At 45.9% G+C, this 26,236-nt stretch overlaps 1 protein-coding gene across 2 annotated transcripts in view; it reads right to left on the reverse strand.

The window, feature by feature from the left end:
* Positions 1 to 6,809, reverse strand: part of CCDC69 (coiled-coil domain containing 69) — a 47,866-nt gene extending 41,057 nt beyond the window's left edge. The window contains exon 1 of one of the 2 annotated variants that reach the window (XM_066615131.1): positions 6,566 to 6,807. In XM_066615131.1, coding sequence (XP_066471228.1) covers positions 6,566 to 6,613 — 48 coding nt within the window. In that variant the 5' untranslated portion in view covers positions 6,614 to 6,807. Of the gene's footprint in view, positions 1 to 6,565 lie in introns of both variants that reach the window. The other variant, XM_066615132.1, reaches the window with a different exon arrangement.
* Positions 6,810 to 26,236: the final 19,427 nt, after the last annotated feature.

The following is a 26,236-nucleotide window of genomic DNA, read 5'->3' on the forward strand; positions in this document are numbered from 1 at the left end:
TTTCTCAATCTGAATTCTTGCATTTAGATACATGCACTGAAGTATTACAATTAAAAATCCAGTTATGATATTATTGTTCCTCTACAGATATGGGCAGAAAAAGGTTGAAGACTCTGAAGACTCAATGCTGGAATGGAAAGAGCCGTTCGTATACAGAATGAGGTGGCAGAATTTTGGGCTACACAAACTTCAGACTGTAGCTGGGTGTATTTTTTTTTTCTAATGCTCTTGCACATAGACACACAAGCCTCCCTGTATGATCAGGGAGAAAGCTTCTGCATAGTGAAGTCATTGAGGAAAAGAGGAGAGCTCAAGCAGCATACAAGGCCTGTCCCAGTGAGCGCAACCTGCAGGTCCTCCAAACTGCTCGCAGCAAAGTCCAACAGACTGCCAGGAGATGTGCTAACGACTACTGGCTCCAGCTCTGTTCCGAGATACAGATAGCAGCTGACACGGGCAACATCAAGGGGATGTATGATGGTATCAAGCAGGCCCTAGGTCCAACACAGAGGAAAATTGCCCCTCTGAAGTCTGCCACAGGCGAGGTCATCCAGGATCGGGCGCAGCAGATGGAACGCTGGGTGCAGCACTACTCTGAGCTATATTCCAGAGAAAATGTAGTCACCGAAGAAGCACTGAACAACATTGAGTGCCTGCCTGTGCTGGAAGAGCTTGACAGTGAACCAACCCTAGAAGAACTTCACGTGGCCCTGGACTCCCTTGCCTTTGGCAAGGCACCTGGAAAAGACAGCATCCCTGCTGAAGTCCTAAAATGCTGCAAAGAGATCATCGTCACTGAGCTGCATGAAATCCTCTGCCTCTGCTGGAGAGAAGGTGGAGTACCTCAAGACATGAGGGATGCAAACATCATCACGCTGTACAAGAACAAAGGTGACAGGGGTGACTGCAACAACTACCGCGGCATCTCTCTCCTTAGCGTTGTAGGAAAGCTGTTTGCCCGAGTTGTACTAAAGAGGCTCCAGGTACTTGCAGAGAGCGTCTATCCAGAATCGCAGTGTGGATTCCGAGCCAACAGGTCCACCACTGATATGGTATTCTCCCTTAGACAACTGCAGGAGAAATGCAGGGAACAACGACAGCCACTCTTTATAGCCTTCATAGATCTCACAAAGGCTTTCGACCTGGTCAGCAGAGACGGCCTCTTCAAGATTCTCCCCAAGATTGGATGTCCACCCAGGCTCCTCAGCATCATCAGATCTTTCCACAAGGACATGAAGGGCACTGTTGTCTTCGATGGCTCCACATCAGACCCTTTTGACATCCGAAGCGGAGTGAAGCAGGGCTGTGTTCTTGCACCAACCTTGTTTGGGATTTTCTTCGCTGTCCTGCTGAAGCAGGCCTTTGGAACTGCAACAGAAGGCATCTATCTCTGGACCAGATCAGACGGAAAGCTCTTCAACCTCTCCAGACTGAGAGCAAAATCCAAAGTCCAGCTGAAATGTCTGCGTGACTTCCTCTTTGCCGACAATGCAGCTGTCACTACCCACTCTGCCAAAGATCTCCAGCAGCTCATGGATCATTTTAACAAGGCCTGCCAAGATTTTGGACTGACAATCAGCCTGAAGAAAACACAGGTCATGGTTCAGGATGTGGACTCACCTCCCTGCATTACAATCTCTGAGCATGAACTGGAGGTTGTCCATGACTTTGTGTACCTTGGCTCAACGATCTCCGACACTCTTTCTCTCGATACCGAGCTAAACAAGCGCATTGGTAAAGCAGCTACCACGTTTTCCAGACTCACAAAGAGAGTCTGGTCCAACAAGAAGCTGACGGAACATACCAAGATCCAGGTCTACAGAGCTTGCGTCCTGAGTACACTTCTGTACTGCAGCGAGTCATGGACTCTTCGTTCACAACAGGAGAGGAAACTGAGCGCTTTCCACATGCGCTGCCTCCGACGCATCCTCGGCATCACCTGGCAGGACAAAGTTCCAAACAACACAGTCCTGGAACGTGCTGGAATCCCTAGCATGTATTCACTGCTGAAACAGAGACGCCTGCGTTGGCTTGGTCATGTCGTGAGAATGGATGATGGCCGGATCCCAAAGGATCTCCTCTATGGAGAACTCGTGCAAGGAAAGCGCCCTACAGGTAGACCACAGCTGCGATACAAGGACATCTGCAAGAGGGATCTGAAGGCCTTAGGGATGGACCTCAACAAGTGGGAAACCCTGGCCTCTGAGCGGCCCGCTTGGAGGCAGGCTGTGCAGCATGGCCTTTCCCAGTTTGAAGAGACACTTTGCCAACAGTCTGAGGCTAAGAGGCAAAGAAGGAAGGCCCATAGCCAGGGAGACAGACCAGGGACAGACTGCACTTGCTCCCGGTGTGGAAGGGATTGTCACTCCCGGATTGGCCTTTTCAGCCACACTAGACGCTGTGCCAGAACCACCTTTCAGAGCGCGATACCATAGTCTTTCGAGACTGAAGGTTGCCAATACAAATGAAGTCCATGATGTGCTTGCTAGTAGTGACATGGTGGGGGAACATTCAAAATTACCTCCTCGCCAGTGGCGTCATTTAAATATTAAAGTGCAAGAGCTTCTCATGACACCTCCATAGCCACACCCTACTAAGACTACACAATAACAACAAAAACCAACTGTCCATTTCTTCATTCATGTTCTCTTCTCCTGCCACTTAGTTTTACTTTGAAACTTACTACATTTCATCCCAAACTTTTGGAATAGATTGCAACAGCTTTAAAACAAATGTTTAAAAATGGAAACATGAGATTAGAAAGTATCTTAAATTCTTTTAAAATAAATATTAAAGGTATATTTCAATGTTAGCCTAGGCACGCTTACTTATAAATAAGTCCCAGTTTGTTCAACAGGACTTACTCCCAGGCAAATCTGCATAAGATTGTAGCATTGATGTAACATGAGTTACATACTATCTCTCTGATAGCCCTTGGGAAAGAGTGTGGTCTAGACCAGAGTGTCAAACAGAAGGCCAGGGCAGGCGCTGAATGCAGCCCACAGAGGTTTTTTATTCGGCCCTTGGGCTCTCAGCTGCTGAACCTTGCTAAGCTGTCACTGCTGAAAAGGTGGCACGCATGATAATTGGACTCTACTATATCTTGGAATATAATCAAAATTTGCATATTTTTTCTTCTGTCATTTGCAGCTAAGTGAGAAAAAAGTGCTTATTTCTGGTTATGACCTGTCTAATGACATCACTTCCTGTCTAATGACATCACTTCTGGCCCTCAGCAGGCACCCTGAATGCTATTTGGCCTGCTGTATGAAATGAGTTTGACAGCCCTGGCCTAGCCCTAGACTGTAACATATGCCCCTAGGCAAATTTACCTCCTTCAGATGCTTCTTCTTGCCTAAGAAGGAGCTTCAAAGGCAGCACCTGGGCACTCCTGTGGATGACATCACCACCCCTGCTGGGGAAGAAGTTCTGGAGTTCCACTTCCTTACAACTACTTGCCTGCACCTCACCTGCTATCTGAGTTGTACAGCTCATAGTTCTGTCACCTCAAGGCTACATAATATGTGAAATGACTCTCACACAGACAACCATCTGCTTCTTGAATATGATCTAACAGAGAGTTGATGTGCCTGTGTCAATAAGGAGAACAGAAAATGTTCACTAGCCAAGGTTTCAATAGATTGGAACTAGTGAGAGGCACAGCACCAAATATAGCCACTATTTTATTTACTCTTCACACTTACATGGCTCTTCACCCTCCTTTTTGTCTGGGACCTCTTGTACACTATGTCTTGAAAATGTACTGTTCCTTTTGAATTGAGAGAAATTGTTGTCAAAGGTTTGACTGAACTGATATGGAAGTATCTGACCTTGCATCCAGAGGACCAATGTACTTTATAATACGATTAAGCATGTTGATCGAGTAGAAACAAGTGCATGACTTATAAAACGTATGCAGAGTGTTTTTCCTTGCCATTCGCTTACTATGAGCCATTCTGATTGGTGAACAGGATTTCACCAATCCTGGCTTCCAAGCAGATTTGGGATGGGATGCCTATAACAATTGAACTTTATAATGGGTTCCCTCCTCCTTCAGTTTTAGCAATATTTAGTCACCAGAGAGTAGAAACAGTTGTGCTTAACACTATGGTCAATTAGCAGCACTCAAAGTACAAGATTCACAAAGGGATTCATATTGGTTATGTAAAATGCTCCTGAAATGCTGTGTTTTGCTGTAGCTTATCTGGGCACAGAAAGAAAAAGCTGCACTGATGGACTGAATGAAATTATTTCTTTGCTCAACACTCTTGACCTATATAGCCTCAATGGCCTAATAATCCAACCGACATGTCTGACACTTGCAGAACAATAAAGGATGTTTTAAAATGGGAATATTGAGGCCTAAACATCACTCAGATCATACCAATTTTTCAATATCCATCCACTCACTTCAAATTAGGATGTGTGTGTTAGAAAATAGTCAATATCAAACTTTGCATGAGATTACTGAGTGAGATTTCAAAAATGTCAACCATCAATGGCTTGGAGGATCAGCAACTATAATCTTTTCAGGAATGATGTCAGGATTTTTCTTATCTTATGACATTTGGAATTCAAGAAGCCACAAATCTTCAAGGCAATTGCCTATTCTCCCAGTTTAGCTCTACAGAACACAACGGGATGTATCTCTGCAATGGGCTACAAGTTCCACCCCTTTCCCCAGATAAATTGCTAACAGCCTGAAATTGTGCAAGTGCATCCTACCTCCAAAATAAGCACTGCAGGGGTCACTCATTTCAGATTTGTCCTGACCTCAGCAAGAACTGTTTAAGAATTCTTAATTCTAGAGTCATTGATTGGGGAGGAGCCACATCTCAGTGGTAGAACACATTTTTTGTATGCAGAAGGTGCATTCAATCTCTGAGTATGCAGAGATTCACAATACATTCAATCTCTGAGTATGCAGAAAAAAATATTGTCTGGGTTTTGGGGTGGGGATAATCATTTACATGTTGCTATTACTATTTATGTTGCTGTTTTTATGAGTGTTATTTTTTCATATGCACTGCCTGTATTGGTTTTAATCATTGTTCTGTATTTTTATTGTGATTTTATTGTATTTACATTGTACTTTGCCTTGGGTGACCCAATGTGGCAGGGAAGGCAATTTTAAATAAATAAATAAATAAATAAAGTGCTGCCAGTTCATATTGACAACTCTGAGTGTCATGGATCAATGGCCTGGTTCACTAGGCATCTTCCTGGTTCTGGATATTCATAGGAAGTTTTGTGTTTAAACTGAAGGTGAATACTGGTGCCATTTTCCCTGTCTTTACACTTCTTTAAAAGAATGAAATTTCCATGCATTCACCAGAAGGAATATTTAAGGATTATATATGACCAGATTCCTTTGATTACCACATATATATTATTGCTTTAAGAACTCAGCATATGACATCAGCAAACAGAAGCAAGTTAGGCATACAGAAGGGTCCATCCTCTAAGCCAGGAAGAATAGCTACCATTTCCTGGCACTGTGGTTAGCAATCAATGCAAATTAGAATCACAGTGCTAGATGCAAGTCATGAGAAGAGTATGGCTGCAATCCTATCCACATTTACCTGGGAGCAAGCCCCATTGACTATAATGGGACTTACTTCTGAGTAGACATGCGTAGGATGTGGTTCTATGACTAAGGCTGCAATCTATGCACGGTTCTATGGGAGTAAGTGCTTTAAAGAATCGCAGGCTTACTTCCGAGTAAACAGGGAGTTAGCTCCATTGAACACATATGGTCAATCACTCCTGAGCGATAACTTTAGCTACACTTGTCCTATTGCAAGGAATGATAACGGGCCATCATCCAGCTGCACGAAGCGAGCTGGAGCGCGTACTCCAGCTCAGGATCAACGGCATGCATTTCACACAACCACCTGGGGCTGTGCTACAGCCCAGGTGCAAAGTGTCTCCATTTCCAGCCAGCAGCCTGGGACCAAAGTTTGCAGGGCCCTCTCCCTGCTGCACTCACTTTCTGATCATAGAGGGAAAGGGAGGAGGGGAGGGAGAACCGATGGGCTTCCCCAGCCTTTCCAAAGGGGCGTGCTCCAGCGCTCGGTGGAACTGAGAGCCCAATCCTATGCCTGTCTACTCAGAAGTAAGTCCCATTATCGTCAATGGGTCTTACTCCCAGGTAAGTATGGATAGGATTGCAGCCCTAGTGCCCTATCCTATGCATGTCTCCTCAGAAGTAAGTCCATTAGAGTCAAAGGGGCTTACTCCCAGGTAAGTGTGGATAGGATCGTAGCCCGAGAGAGCGCTTGCTCTCCTCCGCAGCTTCCTCCACCGAGCGTGTCACCGCGTCCCTGCTGTGCTGCGGCTTTGTTGCTCAAGAGCCGCTTCCCCTCTGCTTCCCGGACGCAGGAGTGTAGCGTCGGGGCTACTCTCTCCTCTGAGCCACGCACTGGTTAGATATGGGGCGGGCGGGGGGTGATCGAGGGGACCGGACGCCTGCAGCACTCCACGTCCCTTGCCTTGCTCCGCGCGCAAGAAAGCAGCCCTGCAAACTCCTGCCCAAACTTGGGCTCTCTTCTCCTCCCCCCTTTACCTTTCTTTTGCCTTCACAGCAGCCCATTTTGCTTCCTTTGCAGCCCATCCCTCTTCATCCGCGGTCAGGGCAGCCCCGCGGAATCCCGGCAGCTAAGAGCCGCCGCAGGACTGGGAGGGCTCCATCCCCTGCGCTGCCCTCCTACGATACCCCAGCACTGAACCTGCAAACAGCCAGCTTGAACTTCATGCTCAGGCAGCCGCGCGGCGTAAGTATCCGAAGAGAAGCCCCTCACCAAAAACTTCCTCCTCCTTTTTTTGAAACCCCAGCTGGCGAGGGGAGGGAGCTTCGCAGCGCTCCTGTGGCCACAAGAGGGAGCCGGAGAATCCGCGGCCACTGGTCTCCTGGTGTGAGTCCAGACTGGTTGCATTCAAATGACCCTTCTCACTCACAAGGAGCTCAGCGGGACACATACACATCACATCACCACCTCAAAGAGATGCTTCCATATGCAGAAAATATACATCAAGCTTGTATTACGTATGTGCAATATATATTACACACACATTATAGATATGTGTGTGTGTGTGTGTGTATATATATATACACACACAGTATATGTATATACATGTGGACATACATATGTACATATACATACAACCAGTATCCACTGATTTGACTCACCACTGATACCACTGGTATCACCACTGGTCCACCTTTAAATGCCTTGTAACAAGAAAGAAAAGTACCAAAATCCAATTTCCTACCTTCAGGCTGTTAAATAATTACTGCAAACTTTCATTTCACTAGATCCCATTATTCACCCCATCTGAATGCGGTATAGTGTGTATGCATTTAAAAACAGAGGAGCGAGAAACCTGGAAGTGGGTCTGCCCAGCCCCACATTTGATCCCTGTTCTGTATGTGCAGTGTTGGACAGAAATGACTTAAAGCTATTTTTCCACTGATTTGGTATCCACTGATTTTTTTTTATCCCATGTGGGGTTCCAGTGGATTACTAGGCACGACCTGTATTATATTTACATACATATTATATGTATATAACACATGTATGTGTATATATAACATGTATGTGTTATGTATATAACATATATAAGTTATATACTGTACACACACACAATCCCACAATCATATAAGCCACAATTTTCTTATTATTACCAATATTTATTTATGTTTTATGGACTTTGAAATGGGAGTAACTGGGACTTGCTTCCAAAGCACACATCAGATTGGGCTGGTAGTGCACAAACCACTCATAACCACCGCAAAACCTCTCTTCCTCTGAATAAGGCTTGAATAGAAGATGTTGCCAAAAGATCAGAAGGAAAAGCAGCTTGGTCTGCTCTCCTGTCTTTTAACAGCAACTTATGGCACACTGACATAAGGGCAATGCAGCTCCTAGATAAGGAAACAAACATTCCCTTACTTTGAAGAGGACTCCATGAGTGCTGCCCAACTGCAGTATGCAGCACATGTCCCATTGGTACAGCTATGCCAGTACTGGAAAGTGGGTTAGGATTTGGGCCTTAATGTATCAAGACCAGCAGTTTCACAGCATGAGGAGAATCTGCTAATGTTCACCTGGTTCTATCCTGTTGCTGACTGGAGATCGGCTCTTCATTTGGGGCAATCTGTCAGGTATAAGACTTGAACTGATGCATACCCCAAATGCATGATGGTGGAGGAACAGGACTGGACCTGCTGGTGGTATCCCTGATGTTGCCACCCCCAGCACCTGTGTGTTCAGTATTCATGCAAAAGGACCCTTTATATGTACAGGCCCAGGTGTCTGCTTGTGGAGAATCCCCTTCTCACTAGTGCTGAATGCGTAGGGAACATCTGGGGATGTTGCCAGCAGATGCCCAGAGTAGGGTGGAAATATCTGTATAAGACCACTGACTGAACTGATCAGCTGTTTCCTGGCTTGTCTTCAGATCACCAGTTCTGCCACTGCTTTGGGTAGCTCTGTGCTGAAATGGATGTTTGTTCTTGCCCTTTGTAAAGAATGCATATTTTGGGGAAAATAAATCAAGGCAGTGAGTTAAGGACATCTGTGTTATAATGTCCCTTGAGATTCTGTCTTTTTTGTGCCATTGGCTGTACATTCAGGATGATGCCTAGTGTCAGTTGTGGACTGATGCCCTTCACCTGCCATGCTGATCTCTCTGTGTCAAACAAAACATGAGCAGGCAACAAGAGCACTTAGCATTGCATGCATGTAGCTTCTTTCTTGCCTTAGAGAGCACTGAAAATGTTCCAGGTCCTTTTCAAATCTTGTAAGAAAATGCCATACAGTCCTCGGCTAGAGGCAGCCCCCTTAAATAGGCACCATGCAAATGGGAAGAGGAAATCAACTTAACATGCCTGTCCTTACATAATGTTACATAATATAGTGAACAGGTGGAGTGGTTGCTGAGGGAGAGGAGAAGCCAAATGGCACAGGTCCCAGCTGAGCCAACTGAGGAGGCCTCACTGTCTCAACTCTTCCGTACAGCCACCAGGGGGAAACAAGTTCTCAGATACTCCCTGCCCACTGTTAACTCACCAGAGAACTGTGGTCTGGGCAGATGCTTCATTGACATGTTATCATTGCACATGAAGTGACCACAGGCCATATGTAAGTGAGATGTCAGGAACATTCTATACTGCATAGATCCCTTCTCCTCGTCTGCCTGAATTGTGTTGCAGGCAGGCCTTGGAGGGCTATGTGATAGAGAATTTGAGGGCAGCACTGCCACTGGTTTTGCGGTATGTGTGAGTTTGACTGTGCTGCTAATGGCTCCCCATTTCATGCTGTGGTCTCTTCTACTCCGAGCAGCCCAGTATTAGCTGTAATACGATAACCATGTTAGGTATGTTGATAGGGCTGGCTTCCTGCTTTCTGGGTAGCAGCATGGCAGGGAGTGTTGTGGTTACAGACTTGAGTTACAGCACATGTTTGTTTTTAAAATGTTGCCATTTAAATCAGGGGGCCCTAGGCCAGATTAGGTTACATCCCTTAAGGCCCTTCCCTCAGCAAGAAGAATGGCAAATGCCTGCCTGGGAGGAATCTGGCTAAATGTGTACGTTTGTTGCCTCCTAAAGAAGAAGTTTGTTAAATTAGCTGGCTGTAAATAATTTCAGAAGCATTTAAGCTTCCATAGTTTCTCCTGTGTGGGAATATAGTGTCTTTCTTGAGGGTCATGGTGCTTTCTCCCACAGCCTGGCCCACTAAACTGAAACTGGGACTCCTGGTCTCCAGCCATATAACTGCTGTTTAAACAAATGCACTCTAGTTGGTTTTGTTTTCTAGGTTGCTCAGATTATGGCTAAAACAAAATGTTATCTTTGGCTGCAGGCAGAGGAAATGGGATTCCTCCTACCCCATTTGGTCTCTTCCTTAGCATAGGTGGTTAGCTTTCAAAAAATCAGAGAGCCCCAAAGCATCCTCTGTTTTTCGTATATAGTTTTCTAGCCTGCTTTATCTTGCTCATGAGCAGGCATTCATGAGACTTAATTATGAAGTGCTCTTACTTACAAGAAGGCCTCTGACTCCTGGAAACTGATTAACAGGAAAAGCTCTCTGCCCCTACCATATTCTTTTTTCCTCCCCATGTCACTTGCACCTGCTTCAGCCTGTTGGGACTGTGGCAAGGTAGCGTATCCTCCAAAGTGAAAGGTATCTGTATTGCAAGTAGGTATAAACATAAATGGTATGTATATCCTGTTAGCAGCTTTCCCTACCTTTGGGTATTGTGGTAACTTGCACACTAAACTAGATTAGCTGGAAGGAGAAACAAAGCAAGTAACATTGAAAAAAGTTATGCTTCTTAGCACAATACCTTCTATGCAAACTACACAGCTTAATGTCTGTCATTGCCATGGCTTGAGCACATGTAAAAGGAGACCAGGTGGGAATTTCAAAAATATTGTGTCTGAAAGAATAAGTGCATCCATTAGGTGAATGAGTGAGTGTCCAGTTCTGGTCACCACATCTCAAAAAAGATATAGTGAAAATGGAAAAGGTGCAAAAGAGAAAAACTAAGATGATTACTGGGCTGGGGCGCCTTCCTTATGAGGAAAGATTATGGGGTTTGGGCCTCTTCAGCCTAGAAAAGAGGCACCTGAGGGGGAACATGATTGAGGCATACAAAATTATGCAGGGTATGGACAGAGTGGATAGAGAGATGCTCTTTACACTCACATAACACCAGAATGAGCGGACAGCCACTAAAATTGAGTGTTGGGAGAGTTAGAACAGACAAAAGAAAATATTTCTTTACTCAGCATGTGGTTGGTCTGTGGAACTCCTTGCCACAGGATGTGGTGATGGCGTCTGGCCTGGATGCCTTTAAAAAGGGATTGGGCAAGTTTCTGGAGGAAAAATCCATTATGGCTTACAAGCCATGATGTGCATGTGCAACCTCCTGATTTTAGAAATGGGCTATGTCAGATGCAAGGGAGGGCACCAGGATGCAGGTCTCTTGTTATCTGGTGTGCTCCCTGGGGCATTTGGTGGGCCGCTGTGAGATATAGGAAGCTGGACTAGATGGGCCTATGGCCTGATCCAGTGGGGCTGTTCTTATGTTCTTATGAGCGATATGTTGAAATAAAGTTTTTATCTTGTGCCTGGATAGACTGTGATGTTTAAAATGTAGGCATATCAGAATCGATCACACCAAAGGTCTATCTAGCACAGCACTTTGTCTCTAGCAGTGGTCAACCAGATGTCCCTAGTGAACATCACAAAGCATGATGGAGGTAGATATCTTCTGTTACAGGCCCCAATATCTATAAGTGAAAGTGTTTTGCCTCTGAATATGAGAATCCCTCCTTAACTATCATGGCTCTGTGTATATTTCATGAGTGGTTAGTTTGTTTAAGCTTAAGTGACTTTTGTGATTGTTGGAAATGAATTCTATAAATAAATTATGAAAATTGGGAATAATCATGTCCTTAAAATAATGGCCACCTTGCAGCCCCAGTGCAGGTCACCTGAATTGCTGTGCATTGAATGGGGCAGAGAGTTGGCTAGCCTGTATACATTCCTCCATAAGCACCTACTTGAGCATTCTGGGATATAGATCCCCACCTGCTGGATAGAAAGTGGAAGTGCATTTCTGTTTGCAGGGCCAGCCCAAGGCCTCCTGATACCTGAGGCAGCACTCTTCGTCCCTCCTCTTCTTCTCTGTCTCCCTCTTCCTTTTCCAATATAGGAAATGGGGGGAGAAGGAGGAGAAGTGGAGCTGAGTGGACAGGCACAGATATGAGCTTCCCTCTAATCTGCTGGCTTGAAGTAACTACTTCAGCTGGCCTCATGGATGGATGGGTTCTGCCTTTTGGGGCTGGGAAAAGGAGATGGGGAGTTGCTTCACACTAGATATTTTCTATAGAATTGATACCTGTTCTTTCAGGTATTACAGAAAATCCAGATGGTGTACCTTTCATTTGCAGACCTTGTCTGTGATGACTTTCTGACTTCAGTGCAATTGCAGTGTTATCCTTTCCAGAGTGAACTGACAAAGCATTGTTCATACATTTGATGGAGTGGGGGGTATGCCATGAGGTAGTTGGTGAAGATGCCACTGCCTTTCCGTATTGCCCACTTGCATTTTTTTTTTGCATTGTGCTTTCATTATTCATGTTCCTTTTCCTACCTGAACCAAGGCTTATTCATTTAAAAATCAGTTTATTTTTTCACTAAAGTGCAATTGTTGTGCTACCAAAAAACAAAATAAACCAGCAAACAATTGCTATGGCTGCAAAAAAAATACCAGAAAGTGAAAGGCCTGAGTCTAGCAGCCCAAAGGAAACAAACTGATTTCAGGAACACAGTGACCATGAGAAGCAGGAGCCACATTAAACCTTGTCAAAATGGGGTCTCTGCTTCAGTCAGCAATGTTAACTACCCTTTTTAGGGAGGAAGTGCCAGCATCTGTTTTCTCACAGGCTGCACCTGGCAAAACTGAAAGTGTACTGTAAGCTTGAGAGTCTGCAATAGGAAACACAGCACTTTAATCCACCATTCAGCCTATTCTTAACAGCAGTCGGCCTCAGTGCGGGCAGGACAAGGTAGAAACAGGAAGAGGGTTGTTGTAGTCTTCCTTTAAAGAGGCAGGCACCCACACAAGGAAAACAATCAGGGCTTGACAGCAGTGGAAGAGTCTAGATGGCTGGGTTTTTACCAAATACAGCCCAATAGTAGTATAAAGGATGACTAATTGCACTGGTTCATTTATTAACACTGTTCATGCTAGTTCTAAAGCTAACTCTGTGGAATTTTCTCATACAGAACTTTACCTAGTTGCAGTCACCAAACTGCAAAACCATTTCTGGTGTTTTACTGCTGCTTCCATAACTTGGTCCATGGTTCCACTGAGCTTCTCTGGCAACCATATGCACAGATAATGTGAACTGTCCTAGGTTCAGAGAGGGACCTATATACCAGAAAGTGCTAATGCTAAATCATGCACACTAACTGGAAGAGTCTCAAGGTCCCATCCTATCCCCCACCATCCTACGTGATGCAACTGTGCTGTTGGAGCATAGATTACATCAGGGGTGTGTGTGTGTGTGTGTGAGAGAGAGAGAGAGAGAGAGAGAGAGAGAGAGAGAGAGAGAGAGAGAGAGAGACTTTTCCGAGTGGTGAAGACCAGAAGTGATTGTGAGGAGCTCCAGAAAGATCTCTCCAGACTGGCAGAATGGGCAGCAAAATGGCAGATGCGCTTCAATGTCAGTAAGTGTAAAGTCATGCACATTGGGGCAAAAAATCAAAACTTTAGATATAGGCTGATGGGTTCTGAGCTGTCAGTGACAGATCAGGAGAGAGATCTTGGGGTGGTGGTGGACAGGTCGATGAAAGTGTCGACCCAATGTGCAGCGGCAGTGAAGAAGGCCAATTCTATGCTTGGGATCATTAGGAAGGGTATTGAGAACAAAACGGCTAATATTATAATGCCGTTGTACAAATCTATGGTAAGGCCACACCTGGAGTATTGTGTCCAGTTCTGGTTGCCACATCTCAAAAAAGACATAGTGGAAATGGAAAAGGTGCAAAAGAGAGCGACTAAGATGATTACGGGGCTGGGGCACCTTCCTTATGAGGAAAGGCTACAGCGTTTGGGCCTCTTCAGCCTAGAAAAGAGACGCCTGAGGGGGGACATGATTGAGACATACAAAATTATGCAGGGGATGGACAGAGTGGATAGGGAGATGCTCTTTACACTCTCACATAATACCAGAACCAGGGGACATTCACTAAAATTGAGTGTTGGGCGGGTTAGGACAGACAAAAGGAAATATTTCTTTACTCAGCATGTGGTCGGTCTGTGGAACTCCTTGCCACAGGATGTGGTGCTGGCGTCTAGCCTAGACGCCTTTAAAAGGGGATTGGACAAGTTTCTGGAGGAAAAATCTATTACAAGTTACAAGCCATGATGTGTATGCGCAACCTCCTGATTTTAGAAATGGGTTATGTCAGAATGTTTGCATCCCTCATGTCTTGAGGTACTCCACCTTCTCTCCAGCAGAGACAGAGGATTTCATGCAGCTCAGTGACGATGATCTCTTTGCAGCATTTTAGGACTTCAGCAGGGATGCTGTCTTTTCCAGGTGCCTTGCCAAAGGCAAGGGAGTCCAGGGCCACGTGAAGTTCTTCTAGGGTTGGTTCACTGTCAAGCTCTTCCAGCACAGGCAGGCACTCAATGTTGTTCAGTGCTTCTTCGGTGACTACATTTTCTCTGGAATATAGCTCAGAGTAGTGCTGCACCCAGCGTTCCATCTGCTGCGCCCGATCCTGGATGACCTCGCCTGTGGCAGACTTCAGAGGGGCAATTTTCTTCTGTGTTGGACCTAGGGCCTGCTTGATACCATCATACATCCCCTTGATGTTGCCCGTGTCAGCTGCTATCTGTATCTCGGAACAGAGCTGGAGCCAGTAGTCGTTAGCACATCTCCTGGCAGTCTGTTGGACTTTGCTGCGAGCAGTTCGGAGGACCTGCAGGTTGCGCTTACTGGGACAGGCCTTGTATGCTGCTTGAGCTCTCCTCTTTTCCTCAATGACTGGTGTCAACTCCTCAGAGTGGGCTTCAAACCAGTCTGCCGCCTTGTTGGTCGTCTTGCCGAATATGGACAAGGCGGTATTGTAAACGGTATTCTTGAAATGTTCCCATCTGTTGGATGCGTTTGCGTCGGCCGGGCCTGGAAGAGATTCCTCAAGCGCTTGTGCAAATTCCTCCACTTTTCTCTGATCCCGGGTCTTGCTGGTATCAATGCGAGGTCTTCCTTCCTTTTTCGTGTGATACAGTCGCTTTGTTTGCAGTTTCACTCTGCTGCACACCAGGGAGTGGTCAGTGTCGCAGGCAGCACCATGATAACTGCGTGTGATCTTGATGCTGGGAAGGCTGGAGCGTCTGGTGAGGATCAGGTCGAGCTGGTGCCAGTGCTTTGATCTTGGATGTCTCCAAGAGACTCTATGTTGGGGCTTTGTGTTGAAGAACGTGTTGCTGACACAGAGACCATGATGACAGCAAAACTCTAGCAGGCGTTGGCCATTTTCGTTCATCCTCCCAGTGCCAAACTGACCTAAGCAAGTGGGCCATGAACTGTTATCAGCACCAACTCTAGCATTGAAATCGCCGAGGATGAACAATGGCTCTTTTACAGGGATTTTCTTGACAGTGGTGGCCAGGTCATCATAGAATTTGTCTTTGGCTTCTGCTGGAGACGACAGAGTCGGTGCATAAGCACTGATGAGAGTGATAGGTCCTGCTGATGACTGGAGCTGCAGGGACAAAATTCTTTCACTTCCCACAGTAGGTGGGATGATGGATTTCAGCAGGGTATTTCTGACCGCAAAGCCAACGCCATGTTCCCTGGTTTCGTTTGGTGGTTTTCCCTGCCAGAAAAATGAGAAATTTCTCTCCTTGACAGATCCGGAATCTGGCAGCCTAGTCTCTTGAAGGGTGACGATGTCCATCTGCAGTCTGCTCAGCTCCATGTCGATGACAGCTGTTTTGCGTGCGTCGTCTATTTCTTGCAGGTCATCAGAGAAGCCAGGTGTCATTGTCCTAACGTTCCAGGTGCCCAGCTTTAGGGCAGTAGTTTTCTGTTTTCTGTTGCATGGTGCAGAGTTGTCGATCCGCTTGTCGGTTTTCACCCTAAACCCCACGCACCCCATGAGGTTAACGGACCGTGGCGAGGCAACACCTTACTGGCTGGGGACTGCCCAGCTTAAGGCGGGCGGTAGCTGCCCAATGAGATGCAATGATCTCTCCCACCATCGGAAGCAGCCCCTGGCGTCATGCTCTACACCAATCGAGCAAAGACTTATAACCGGTAAACTGCTGCTTCCCGTGTTGTGCCGACGCCGTATGGCGAAGTTGGAGTGTCCTCTCCAGTGCGCGAAGCCTGGGTAAAGAAGGTATGGAGGATAGGCTGTTACCCATGCAGCAAATCCCCCCTCTCCACGTCGCTGGAATGGTCCAATGGAAAGGCAGAAGCCAATACGGTTGGTTCCAGCGGCATCGCAGGAGTTGCCAGAACGTGACTGTGTTCAGCCATGAACTGCCTAAGGGACTCCGGCTCCTGATTTTGCCTCGAGGTTGACTCCTGAAGCCTTTTCCAGAACTGGATGTAGCCACAAGGCAGTGGAGGTTTGAGGTCAGAGTTTCCTTCTCTTAGATGAGCTGCCTTCCTAGGCTGACGAGTCCCATCTACCCGGTGGCTGTTTAGTCGCCTCTTACGACAAGTACAGCCAAACTGAGGGCCTATTCTTAGCCCCCAGCCCCCAGGGTAAAGGGTGACAGGGGTGTCACAAAGGTGACAGGGGTGACTGCAACAACTACCGCGGCATCTCTCTCCTTAGCGTTGTAGGAAAGCTGCTTGCCTGAGTTGTACTAAAGAGGCTCCAGGTACTTGCAGAGAGTGTCTATCCAGAATCGCAGTGTGGATTCCGAGCCAACAGGTCCACCACTGATATGGTATTCTCCCTTAGACAACTGCAGGAGAAATGCAGGGAACAACGACAGCCACTCTTTATAGCCTTCATAGATCTCACAAAGGCTTTCGACCTGGTCAGCAGAGACGGCCTCTTCAAGATTCTCCCCAAGATTGGATGTCCACCCAGGCTCCTCAGCATCATCAGATCTTTCCACAAGGACATGAAGGGCACTGTTGTCTTCAATGGCTCCACATCAGACCCTTTTGACATCCGAAGTGGAGTGAAGCAGGGCTGTGTTCTTGCACCAACCTTGTTTGGGATTTTCTTTGCTGTCCTGCTGAAGCAGGCCTTTGGAACTGCAACAGAAGGCATCTATCTCCGGACCAGATCAGACGGAAAGCTCTTCAACCTCTCCAGACTGAGAGCAAAATCCAAAGTCCAGCTGAAATGTCTGCGTGACTTCCTCTTTGCCGACGATGCAGCTGTCACTACCCACTCTGCCAAAGATCTCCAGCAGCTCATGGATCGTTTTAGCAAGGCCTGCCAAGATTTTGGACTGACAATCAGCCTGAAGAAAACACAGGTCATGGTTCAGGATGTGGACTCACCTCCCTGCATTACAATCTCTGAGCATGAACTGGAGGTTGTCCATGACTTTGTGTACCTTGGCTCAACGATCTCCGACACTCATTCTCTCGATACCGAGCTAAACAAGCGCATTGGTAAAGCAGCTACCACGTTTTCCAGACTCACAAAGAGAGTCTGGTCCAACAAGAAGCTGACGGAACATACCAAGATCCAGGTCTACAGAGCTTGCGTCCTGAGTACACTTCTGTACTGCAGCGAGTCATGGACTCTTCGCTCACAACAGGAGAGGAAACTGAGCGCTTTCCACATGCGCTGCCTCCGACGCATCCTCGGCATCACCTGGCAGGACAAAGTTCCAAACAACACAGTCCTGGAACGTGCTGGAATCCCTAGCATGTATTCACTGCTGAAACAGAGACGCCTGCGTTGGCTTGGTCATGTCGTGAGAATGGATGATGGCCGGATCCCAAAGGATCTCCTCTATGGAGAACTCGTGCAAGGAAAGCGCCCTACAGGTAGACCACAGCTGCGATACAAGGACATCTGCAAGAGGGATCTGAAGGCCTTAGGGATGGACCTCAACAAGTGGGAGACCCTGGCCTCTGAGCGGCCCGCTTGGAGGCAGGCTGTGCAGCATGGCCTTTCCCAGTTTGAAGAGACACTTTGCCAACAGTCTGAGGCTAAGAGGCAAAGAAGGAAGGCCCATAGCCAGGGAGACAGACCAGGGACAGACTGCACTTGCTCCCGGTGTGGAAGGGATTGTCACTCCCGGATTGGCCTTTTCAGCCACACTAGACGCTGTGCCAGAACCACCTTTCAGAGCGCGATACCATAGTCTTTCGAGACTGAAGGTTGCCAATACAATGTCAGAATGCCAGATGCAAGGGAGGGCACCAGGATGAGGTCTCTTGTTATCTGGTGTGCTCCCTGGGGCATTTGGTGGGCCTCTGTGAGATACAGGAAGCTGGACTAGATGGGCCTATGGCCTGATCCAGCGGGGCTGTTCTTATGAGACCAGACAGCCTGGGAGAGGTAAGGATTTTTACTTTCCTCTTCATAGGACGACTGGCCGTCAATGTGTGTCCTCAGATCTATGCCACCTCTTCTGCTGGTGTAAGTCTGAGAAGAGGCAGGGGGCATGTCTGGCTGGAACAATGGGGATAGAATCCAGTATGCACTACTGCCACTGAGACCCACTCCCTCCCACTCTCAAAATGCCCCTCCACCTTACCTGAACTGGCACAACATCTGGAAGCTGCTGGTGTGCATGTGGGGTCTCTGGCCATTTGCGCCCACAGCCCCGGCAGCAGCACGCTTTTTACAACACCACAGAGGCACTTTTGGTGGTGGCATGGGAATTCCACCTCTGTAAGTGCACATTCTGATTGGGCTGCTTGGCCAACACATCAGAGTTCCTATACAGTATATGTTGTGGAAAGCGTACAAACAGGATCTTGGCTTTTTCATCACAGGTGAGGCAGTCCTAACCTGAGTGGAGAATTTTAGCAGATGTGGACACCAGGGTGACATCACAAGACGCCTATTCTAACCACAGAGTGTTATTTCTGCTTAATGTAAATACACTCTGCTATCTGGCGACTTTCACAATTTTATCTTTAAACAAATGCTCTGCAGCTGCAAGAATCTTATCACCAATGTGAAAAGAGCTTCTACTTGTTTCCACGATCTTGCTCTATTGTCCTTGACATAGTCCAGTGTTCCCAGTCTCATCTTTGGCTGCTATAAACTGCTCTCTGTGCAGTTACTTGTTCTCAACTTTTCTCCTGCCTTTGAAGTTAAAGTACATATGAACTACATAAGCTAAAACAAAGGTCACTCCTTGCTCCTTATACCTTTTCCCCCTCTGTCCTGGAGGCAGGCCTGCAGGTCAGTCGGTAGAGCTTTGCATGCAAAATTTCCCAGGCTCAGTTCCTAGCAACTCCAGAAACAGTACGCTGTCTGAGGCATCTGTGTCTTATTTGTGAAAAAATGACAAATCGCAACATTGACACTAATTGCTGTTTTAGGGGCAATGTAAAGAAAGCATGTTTCATGTGCCTTTCTCATTGAAGGTCATAGCTGTTATTTCTACGTTTGTCTACCCAATGGTACAAAATAGATAGTGCATGCACCCACTATCATATCTGAGCATTTTTCACTTTGCCTATAGAAGTGGGGGGGGGGGGGGGAGGTGGAGGAGCAACCTTGTTAGCTGTAATCCCATCCACCATTCCAGATCAGAGCCACTTTTCATGTGAACACAGCACCATACTCAGAAAACACAACTCAACATGTATTACACATTTTGCTGCCACAAAACTGAGGAGAGTAAGAGAGAGGGAACAGGAGAGGGAATGGGGATAGGATTCTGGTGCATGTCGGTGCCACCAAAATTTACCCCTCCTGCCTCCTGTCACTTCTCGTGCAGATGCTTGCCCATCCCGCCCCATTCCTCTCACTGCCTGTTCCAGCATACCTGCACTTCTGCAGTCGCTGGCTGGAGAGCGGGCCACCAACACTGTTGCCATTTGCAGTGGCAGATCCAAAATGGTCACTGGTGGCAAGCTGTGCGTTCTGCCATATAACCATTTACAACAGTCTCTGGACAGACTGCCTTACATAGCTCACAATAGAAGCTGCTGCAACTGTACCTGCCAATTTTGGTTCTTTTCTGTCCCATGATGCTTCTTGAGAATTGTCTGGAGGAAGATCCTGTGCTGAAACTAAGCAGTCTACTCCTGAGCTGTGCAGGAGAAGCCATTCATTCACTGCTGTCAGCTCTTTGAAGGAAAGTTAGAGAATTATTGGACTCAAGTTCTGGAGAGCTATCTTTTCCCAAAGACACTTGCCATATGAACTGTGATTCAGTTCCTAGAACTTCCCAGGACTGGTGAATAAATGGGAACTTGCTGTGATGCCAAGTTTAGAATTCCCATATTGTGCGTTCCAAGTCAGAAGTGAGCAAACCACATGGTTCTGCTTTTCTGCAGAAGTCTCTGTCAGAAATTCAGAAGTGAAACATGTGCAGGCTTCACTTCTTCCAGTCCTGCAGAATATGGAGAACATTTTGTAGTGTACTCTTCGTGTCCCCCTTGCATTCTGTTCCATTCATTCTCTAGAACAGGGGTCTCCAAACCCAGGCCCGGGGGACCGATGTGCCTGCGGAGAGCCTCTATCCGACCCACAGCCAGCCTCTGATCCCCTGAGAGCCTCTGGCCCAGTTGGCCAAACACAACCAGAGTTGTGCTTGTGGGGCGGGGGAATGGGTGTACATTTACATGTGTGCGCTTTATTTCTTGGGCTATGTTGGTCCTTGGAGAAATCCTGGACATTTGAGCCCATTCATTCATTCATTTCAGACATTTATCTAAGTTCCATCGATTATGTATTTATTTAAATGTTATATTTAATTCTTTTTTCCGGCCCTTGACACCGCGCCAGATATTTGATGCGGCCCTTTGGCCAAAAAGTTTATAGACCCCTGCTCTAGAATATTCATGCAGTGGTCTAGAGAGAGATACTTTTTTTTTCCTAACCTGTCAAAATTTGCTTGTTTTTAAATATGGCAAAATAGGAAGAGGTGAGTCTTTCTAGTGTGGTATCCTTAGCAAGAATTCTGTGGGGTGTGAAGATCTGTTTGTGTGATGGCAGGCACTTCCTTTCTTCCCTTAAGACCAGGGGCCTCAAAACTTTTCGGCTGAAGGTCCGCATCAAATATCTGGCACAGTGTCGAGGGCCGTAAAAAAAAATTAAATATAAAATTTAAATAAATACATTAGACAGGGAACTTAGATGAATGAATAAATGAATGGCCTCAAATGTCCAGGACTTCTCCAAGCACGAACACAGCCCAAGAAATAAAGCACACACTTAAGTGGACCCCCATTCCCGCACGCCACAAGCACAACTCTGGTTGTTTTTGGTCAGCTGGGCCAGAGGCTCTCAGGGATAGAGGCTGGCTGCGGACTGGAAGGAGGCTTGCCGCGGGCTGCATCTGACCCCCAGACTGGGGTTTGGAGACCCTTGCATAAGACCATAAACATCATTCAAGAAGCAAAGAGGATCTGTAGCTAACCTTGCTATGTAGGGGCAGTGGCGTCACTAGGGTTTGTGTCACCCTGTGCAGGATGCCAGCGCATCACCCCATGCAGTGGGCGGGGCATCACTCTGCCCCCACTGGTTTTTTTGGTTGTACCTTTTGATAGAACAAAGATAGAACACATTGTGCATGAAATTACACATTGATTGCTATATAACTTGATGGTATTATTATTCCAAATTGTGATTTTTAGTGATTTTGGTCACTAGTGGTGTCACACACACACACACACACACACACACACACACACACACACACACACACACACCCGAGTGTCAACTTAGTAACACCTTATTGCTGCTGTTCTCAAACGTTTAGCACTGGGACCCACTTTTTAGAATGACAATCTGTCCAAGACTCACCAGAAGTTATGTCATGGTGGAAGTGACATCGTCAGGCAAATTAAAATAAATAAGTACAAATAATTAAATAAACAGAAGCCAGCTCTGTTCCACCAAGTGAATTTCCTCTGTAGCCTGCCTGCAATAACACCCTTCCCCTCCAAAATCAGTAAGGTTTTTAGCCCTACCCAGTGCTCAGTTCAATTTAAGAACTTCTGTTTAAACCAGATCACTGTCAGGATCCACCTGGCTTCGCAAGTCTCAAAAAGTTGGAAGCCTCTGTTTTGATTCTTGGGGGGGGGGGGGGAAGGCTGCCTACTGGAGCATTTGTTGAGCTCCAGTTCCATCAGCTCAGGACCATTCTTGTGGCTTCACATTCCCCTTTCCTGGCCTGACCACCAGCCAAGACACATTTGCTTATTCGCGAGTAAACACGACCATGAGGCTTAGTTTCACTTTCCATAGGGCTCAATACATTCGTCTGCTTGGAGGGAGGGACTTCCTTCTCAGGTGGTTTTGAGGGTTGTATTCATTGGATCTGGTCCATTCTGGTGTCGTTAGATTCCTCTCAGCCTGCCCTTTCTGATGGACTAAGGCAAGTTTGCCTACTCATGAGTAAATGCGTGATACAGCTCAGTTTCACTTTCCATAGGGCTCTATGCATTTTTTGTTCTCTGGTTTTTTGGCCATAACTTTTGATAGAAATGAGATATTTCACTCTGGTTTTCTGCATTGCATTCTGCTGGAAATTCCACATCCAACAGCATATAACATGATGGTATTACTCCTAACCACCATGATTTTAGCATGTCACCCCCCCCGTGCGCATCACCTCCCCGTGCACGTCACCCGGTGCGGCCCGCACCACCCGCACCCCCTAGCAACGCCACTGTGTAGGGGGATGGAATTCTCCCTGGATGCATTGAACTTGTGTAAATTCAAGTTGTCTTCTAATTAGGTGGCGCAATACAGTGCATGAACTAAATGTTTGTTTGGCTACTCATAATTCAATAATCTCTGGGAAATTATATCAAGTTAATAGAAAATACTTGCACACATTGGACAAGAGTTAATTGCATAAATAAATGGTCTGCAATAGTCTACTGATCTAATTAGGTGAGCTTTCCATTTACAGGAAAGAGCACCTGATGAGGTACTGCGGTTTTTGCAAGAGGAGGACCGGTCACCTATTTGCATAGAAACAGAACAAACAGATTGGTTTGGTGGTTAAGGAAGGAGAGAAATGCACGCAAATCTTTCACAGCTTGCCATCTGAATATCAACATTGGATTATCAAGCCAATTTAAGTCACTTATTTTTTTATTGCTGTGGAAAACAACAATTATCAATTACTGATTATGGAATAACAGTGCCTGTTAATGTAAGGGCTGGTGGCAGGTGGGAAAAAAATAGCAACCCATACTCTGAAATCAGTCATACAATTCCTGAGATTGTTGGAAAGGTCCATTTGGATTCCAGAGTGCAGGCATATGACAGCATTTGGTAGAACACTGCCCTGTTCCAAAGAAGCTAGATCTGGGCCCAAAGAAGCTGAGACAGTGGTGCTTGTAGATGAAGCTGAGGGCTGTACTTTGCTATAAGACCTGTCAATAACTGCTTTGACAGCGCATAATCAGAGCAGTTCTTAAATATGTATTTTACCCTCTCAGTTGGTTACCAATAAATAAAGTATTTTAAGTCATGCATAAATCTGGAAGAATACCTGAACCTAAAAGGTAGACCTGTCCCTTTAGGCAGAATAACAAAGTGCTCAACAGGTATAATTTTTGTCCCACGTCACAACTTCTACTGAATAATTATACAAAAGGCTTTCAACCATTTTGACACATTGACTTTTCGGAGTAGGGATGGGAGTTGTATGCTTAGAAGAGCTTTGACTGCCCTGCTTGTTGCTCAGCCTCTGCCTTGTGGGTCAGGGCTTCCAGAACTATATCTGGTCAGCCAGCATTATTCAGTCTTGACAGATGGCTGTGATGCTTGTGAGCAAATGTACAATGGCTTCAATATACTTGAAGTATTGGGGGGGGGGTAATAGTGTTAAGAGGACTTCGAAGATAAGATTTGGTCAGCCCATCTTGTCTGTGAAATATGAGGTTTCCCAGCTATTTCTCCAGGCCAGCGGACTGCAAAGGACTGGCAGTGGAAATCAATCTATGTTGGTAACTTACACTTTATCTGTTCTGCTGTTGCCAAGGGCGTGAGAAGATCATGGATATCCATAGGGGTGGGAGGGAGGAAAAGTCCTGTTGGAGTGATACTATTTATTGCTCCCCTTAAGCCTTTGCAGAGGATAAGGGAAGCAGTTGTCAGTGCCTTCTTGGTGCAAAGCAAAGCAGTCTGTTCCATGCATCCATCTCTTGTCACAATCCTCTCCAAACTCATACACACAGTGATGTACACATACAGCGAAGCCCTTGTTATGCTGGATTGCTAAATAAGGATGTTGCAAACACCAGCTTGCTAAAAATAGGCAAGTGTTGTGGGTGCCCTTTTTTGACTTTCTCCATGTTCTTCTTGCGCAGGCCATGTGCAGTTTTAAGAAGGAAACGTCTGCTAATTTTCCACTCCCAACTGGCCCTTGTTTTTCTATAGAAGTAGCTGTCAGAGTTTAATGCAAACAATTACTTTTAACAAATAGTTTGGGGCCCTGGGAATGAGACCCAGAAATTGTTCATATTCTTGTGCAACCGCACATTTCTGGTGAGGTTCTGTAAAGGGGGAGAAACTTGTGAGTTGTCACTGATCTTTCTGGAGAAGCCCACAAGCTTACAAACCCTCATACTTCCCTGGAAAGTCACTGTTGGAAAGTCACTGCTCTAAACCAGGGGTCTCCAAACCCCGTCCCGGGGGCCAGATGCAGCCCGCAGCAAGCCTCTTGTTCCTTGAAAGCCTCTGGCCCTCTTGACTGAACATGACCAGAGCTGTGCTCTGATTGCATCTGGAGGAAGTTCTGAGGGCCGGAGAGGCTGAGTGAATGAGCCCACTCATTCATTTATTAATTCATCTAAGTTCCATCTCTAATTTATTTATTAAAAGGATTGGACATAGGATTGGACCCTAAGTTCCCTTGTATTTGATGAGGCTTACTCCCAGGAAAGTGTGTATAAGGTTGTAGTTTTACTCAGCCATGACTTTTGTATATAGTAAGTTCTTGTTATTCGCTAGGATTAGGTTCCTAGAAAATCAGTGGATAGCGAATTTGCAGATAATGAACCATTGATCCTATGGGATCAGTGGGGTTAGGTACAAGGGGTACTCTTAAGGGGGGAAGGGGTACCATCAGAAGAATCCAGCAGAGACCCTCAGGAAGCCAGCAGAGTGTTGCAGAAAGTGCCAAAATATCTCTGAATGCTACAGAGACCTTCCGGAGGCTGCAGGGATCTTCAGAATGGCGCCTGCAACCAGTGCAGACCTTTTTAAAATGACATGCAGAAGCTTCTGAACAGGCACTATTCTGAAGGTCCCTACAGCCTCCAGAAGGTCTCTGCATAGCTTTCCAGAGGTATGGATAACGAGAGAAGGTATCAACAACAACAACAACAACAACAACAACATTTATATACCGCTTTTCAACTAAAAGTTCACAAAGTGGTTTACAGAGAAAAATCAAATAACTAAATGGCTCCCTGTCCCAAAAGGGCTCACAATCTAAAAAGATGCAAAAAAGAATACCAGCAGACAGCCACTAGAACAGACAGTGCTGGGGTGAGGTGGGCCAGTTACTCTCCCCCTGCTAAAAAAAGGAGCACCCACTTGAAAAAGTGCCTCTTACCCAATTAGCAGGGGTTATCAGTTCTGCCCCTCATGGATAAATGAGTTTGCAGATAGTGAATTCGCTTATAAAGAGAACTGACTGTATATTGTCTCCTCCTCGAATTAGTTTCTTTGACTTTCTTTTGTCTTTCTCAAGTTTTGCAGCATTTCAGAGCAGTCCTAAACATACGCAACTTGATTGAAATCCAGATTCTTGATTTATTTTTCCTTTAGCAAAGTGCAAATATATTCCAATACACTACAGCTTATAAATTTGACCTTGTAATTGGTATTTACAATCTCTCTCTCTCTCTCTCCCCCTGTGTGTGCGTGCATTTGGCTTTTTTGGGGGGGGAGGGGGGCTGTTAGAAATGAGTTGCACCGGAGGTTTGTACTTCCAAATTGGTGTTGTTTGAAAGTAGGATCTATATTCTGCAACTGTATTGCAGAATATTGCAGTTAAGGGTAATAAATAGTAATTTCCTTCTCACTGTAGAAAGGAAACTTTGTTAGAATGTTGCTATAGCTTGGAAAAATTAAGGGTGTGACCATGGTTGCTTGGGATAATATGTACTTAAGAACAGTACTTAAATAGACAGCACTTTCTGACAGTACTAAGTGTACACATGTATTCACTTGATACAGTTCTTATGGAAACAGAAGTTAAATAACATTATCCTTCTGTTGCAGCTGAGGCTGAGAAAAACTAGCTTGCCTAAGGCCACCTAGTGAGTTCATGGCAGAGGTGAAGTTCATACCAGGACAGTCCAGCTCAGTCTCTTATCCCCCTCACTACACCAGCTCTTTAGGATGTCTGTGCAATGAAATGAACTTAGGCCACTGTTGAAAACCACCTATTTTTGGGCTTTGACACTGAAATTAATCAAGTCTTAGCTATAAAACATTCTGGGTGGAATTCAAAGAAAAACTATGGCAGGCTTTGCTTCTTGATCTCTGTGATGTCATGGAACGTGCCCAAACATTATAAT

The sequence above is a fragment of the Tiliqua scincoides genome, chromosome 2 (genome assembly GCF_035046505.1).
Source record: "Tiliqua scincoides isolate rTilSci1 chromosome 2, rTilSci1.hap2, whole genome shotgun sequence".
NCBI lineage: Eukaryota > Metazoa > Chordata > Lepidosauria > Squamata > Scincidae > Tiliqua > Tiliqua scincoides.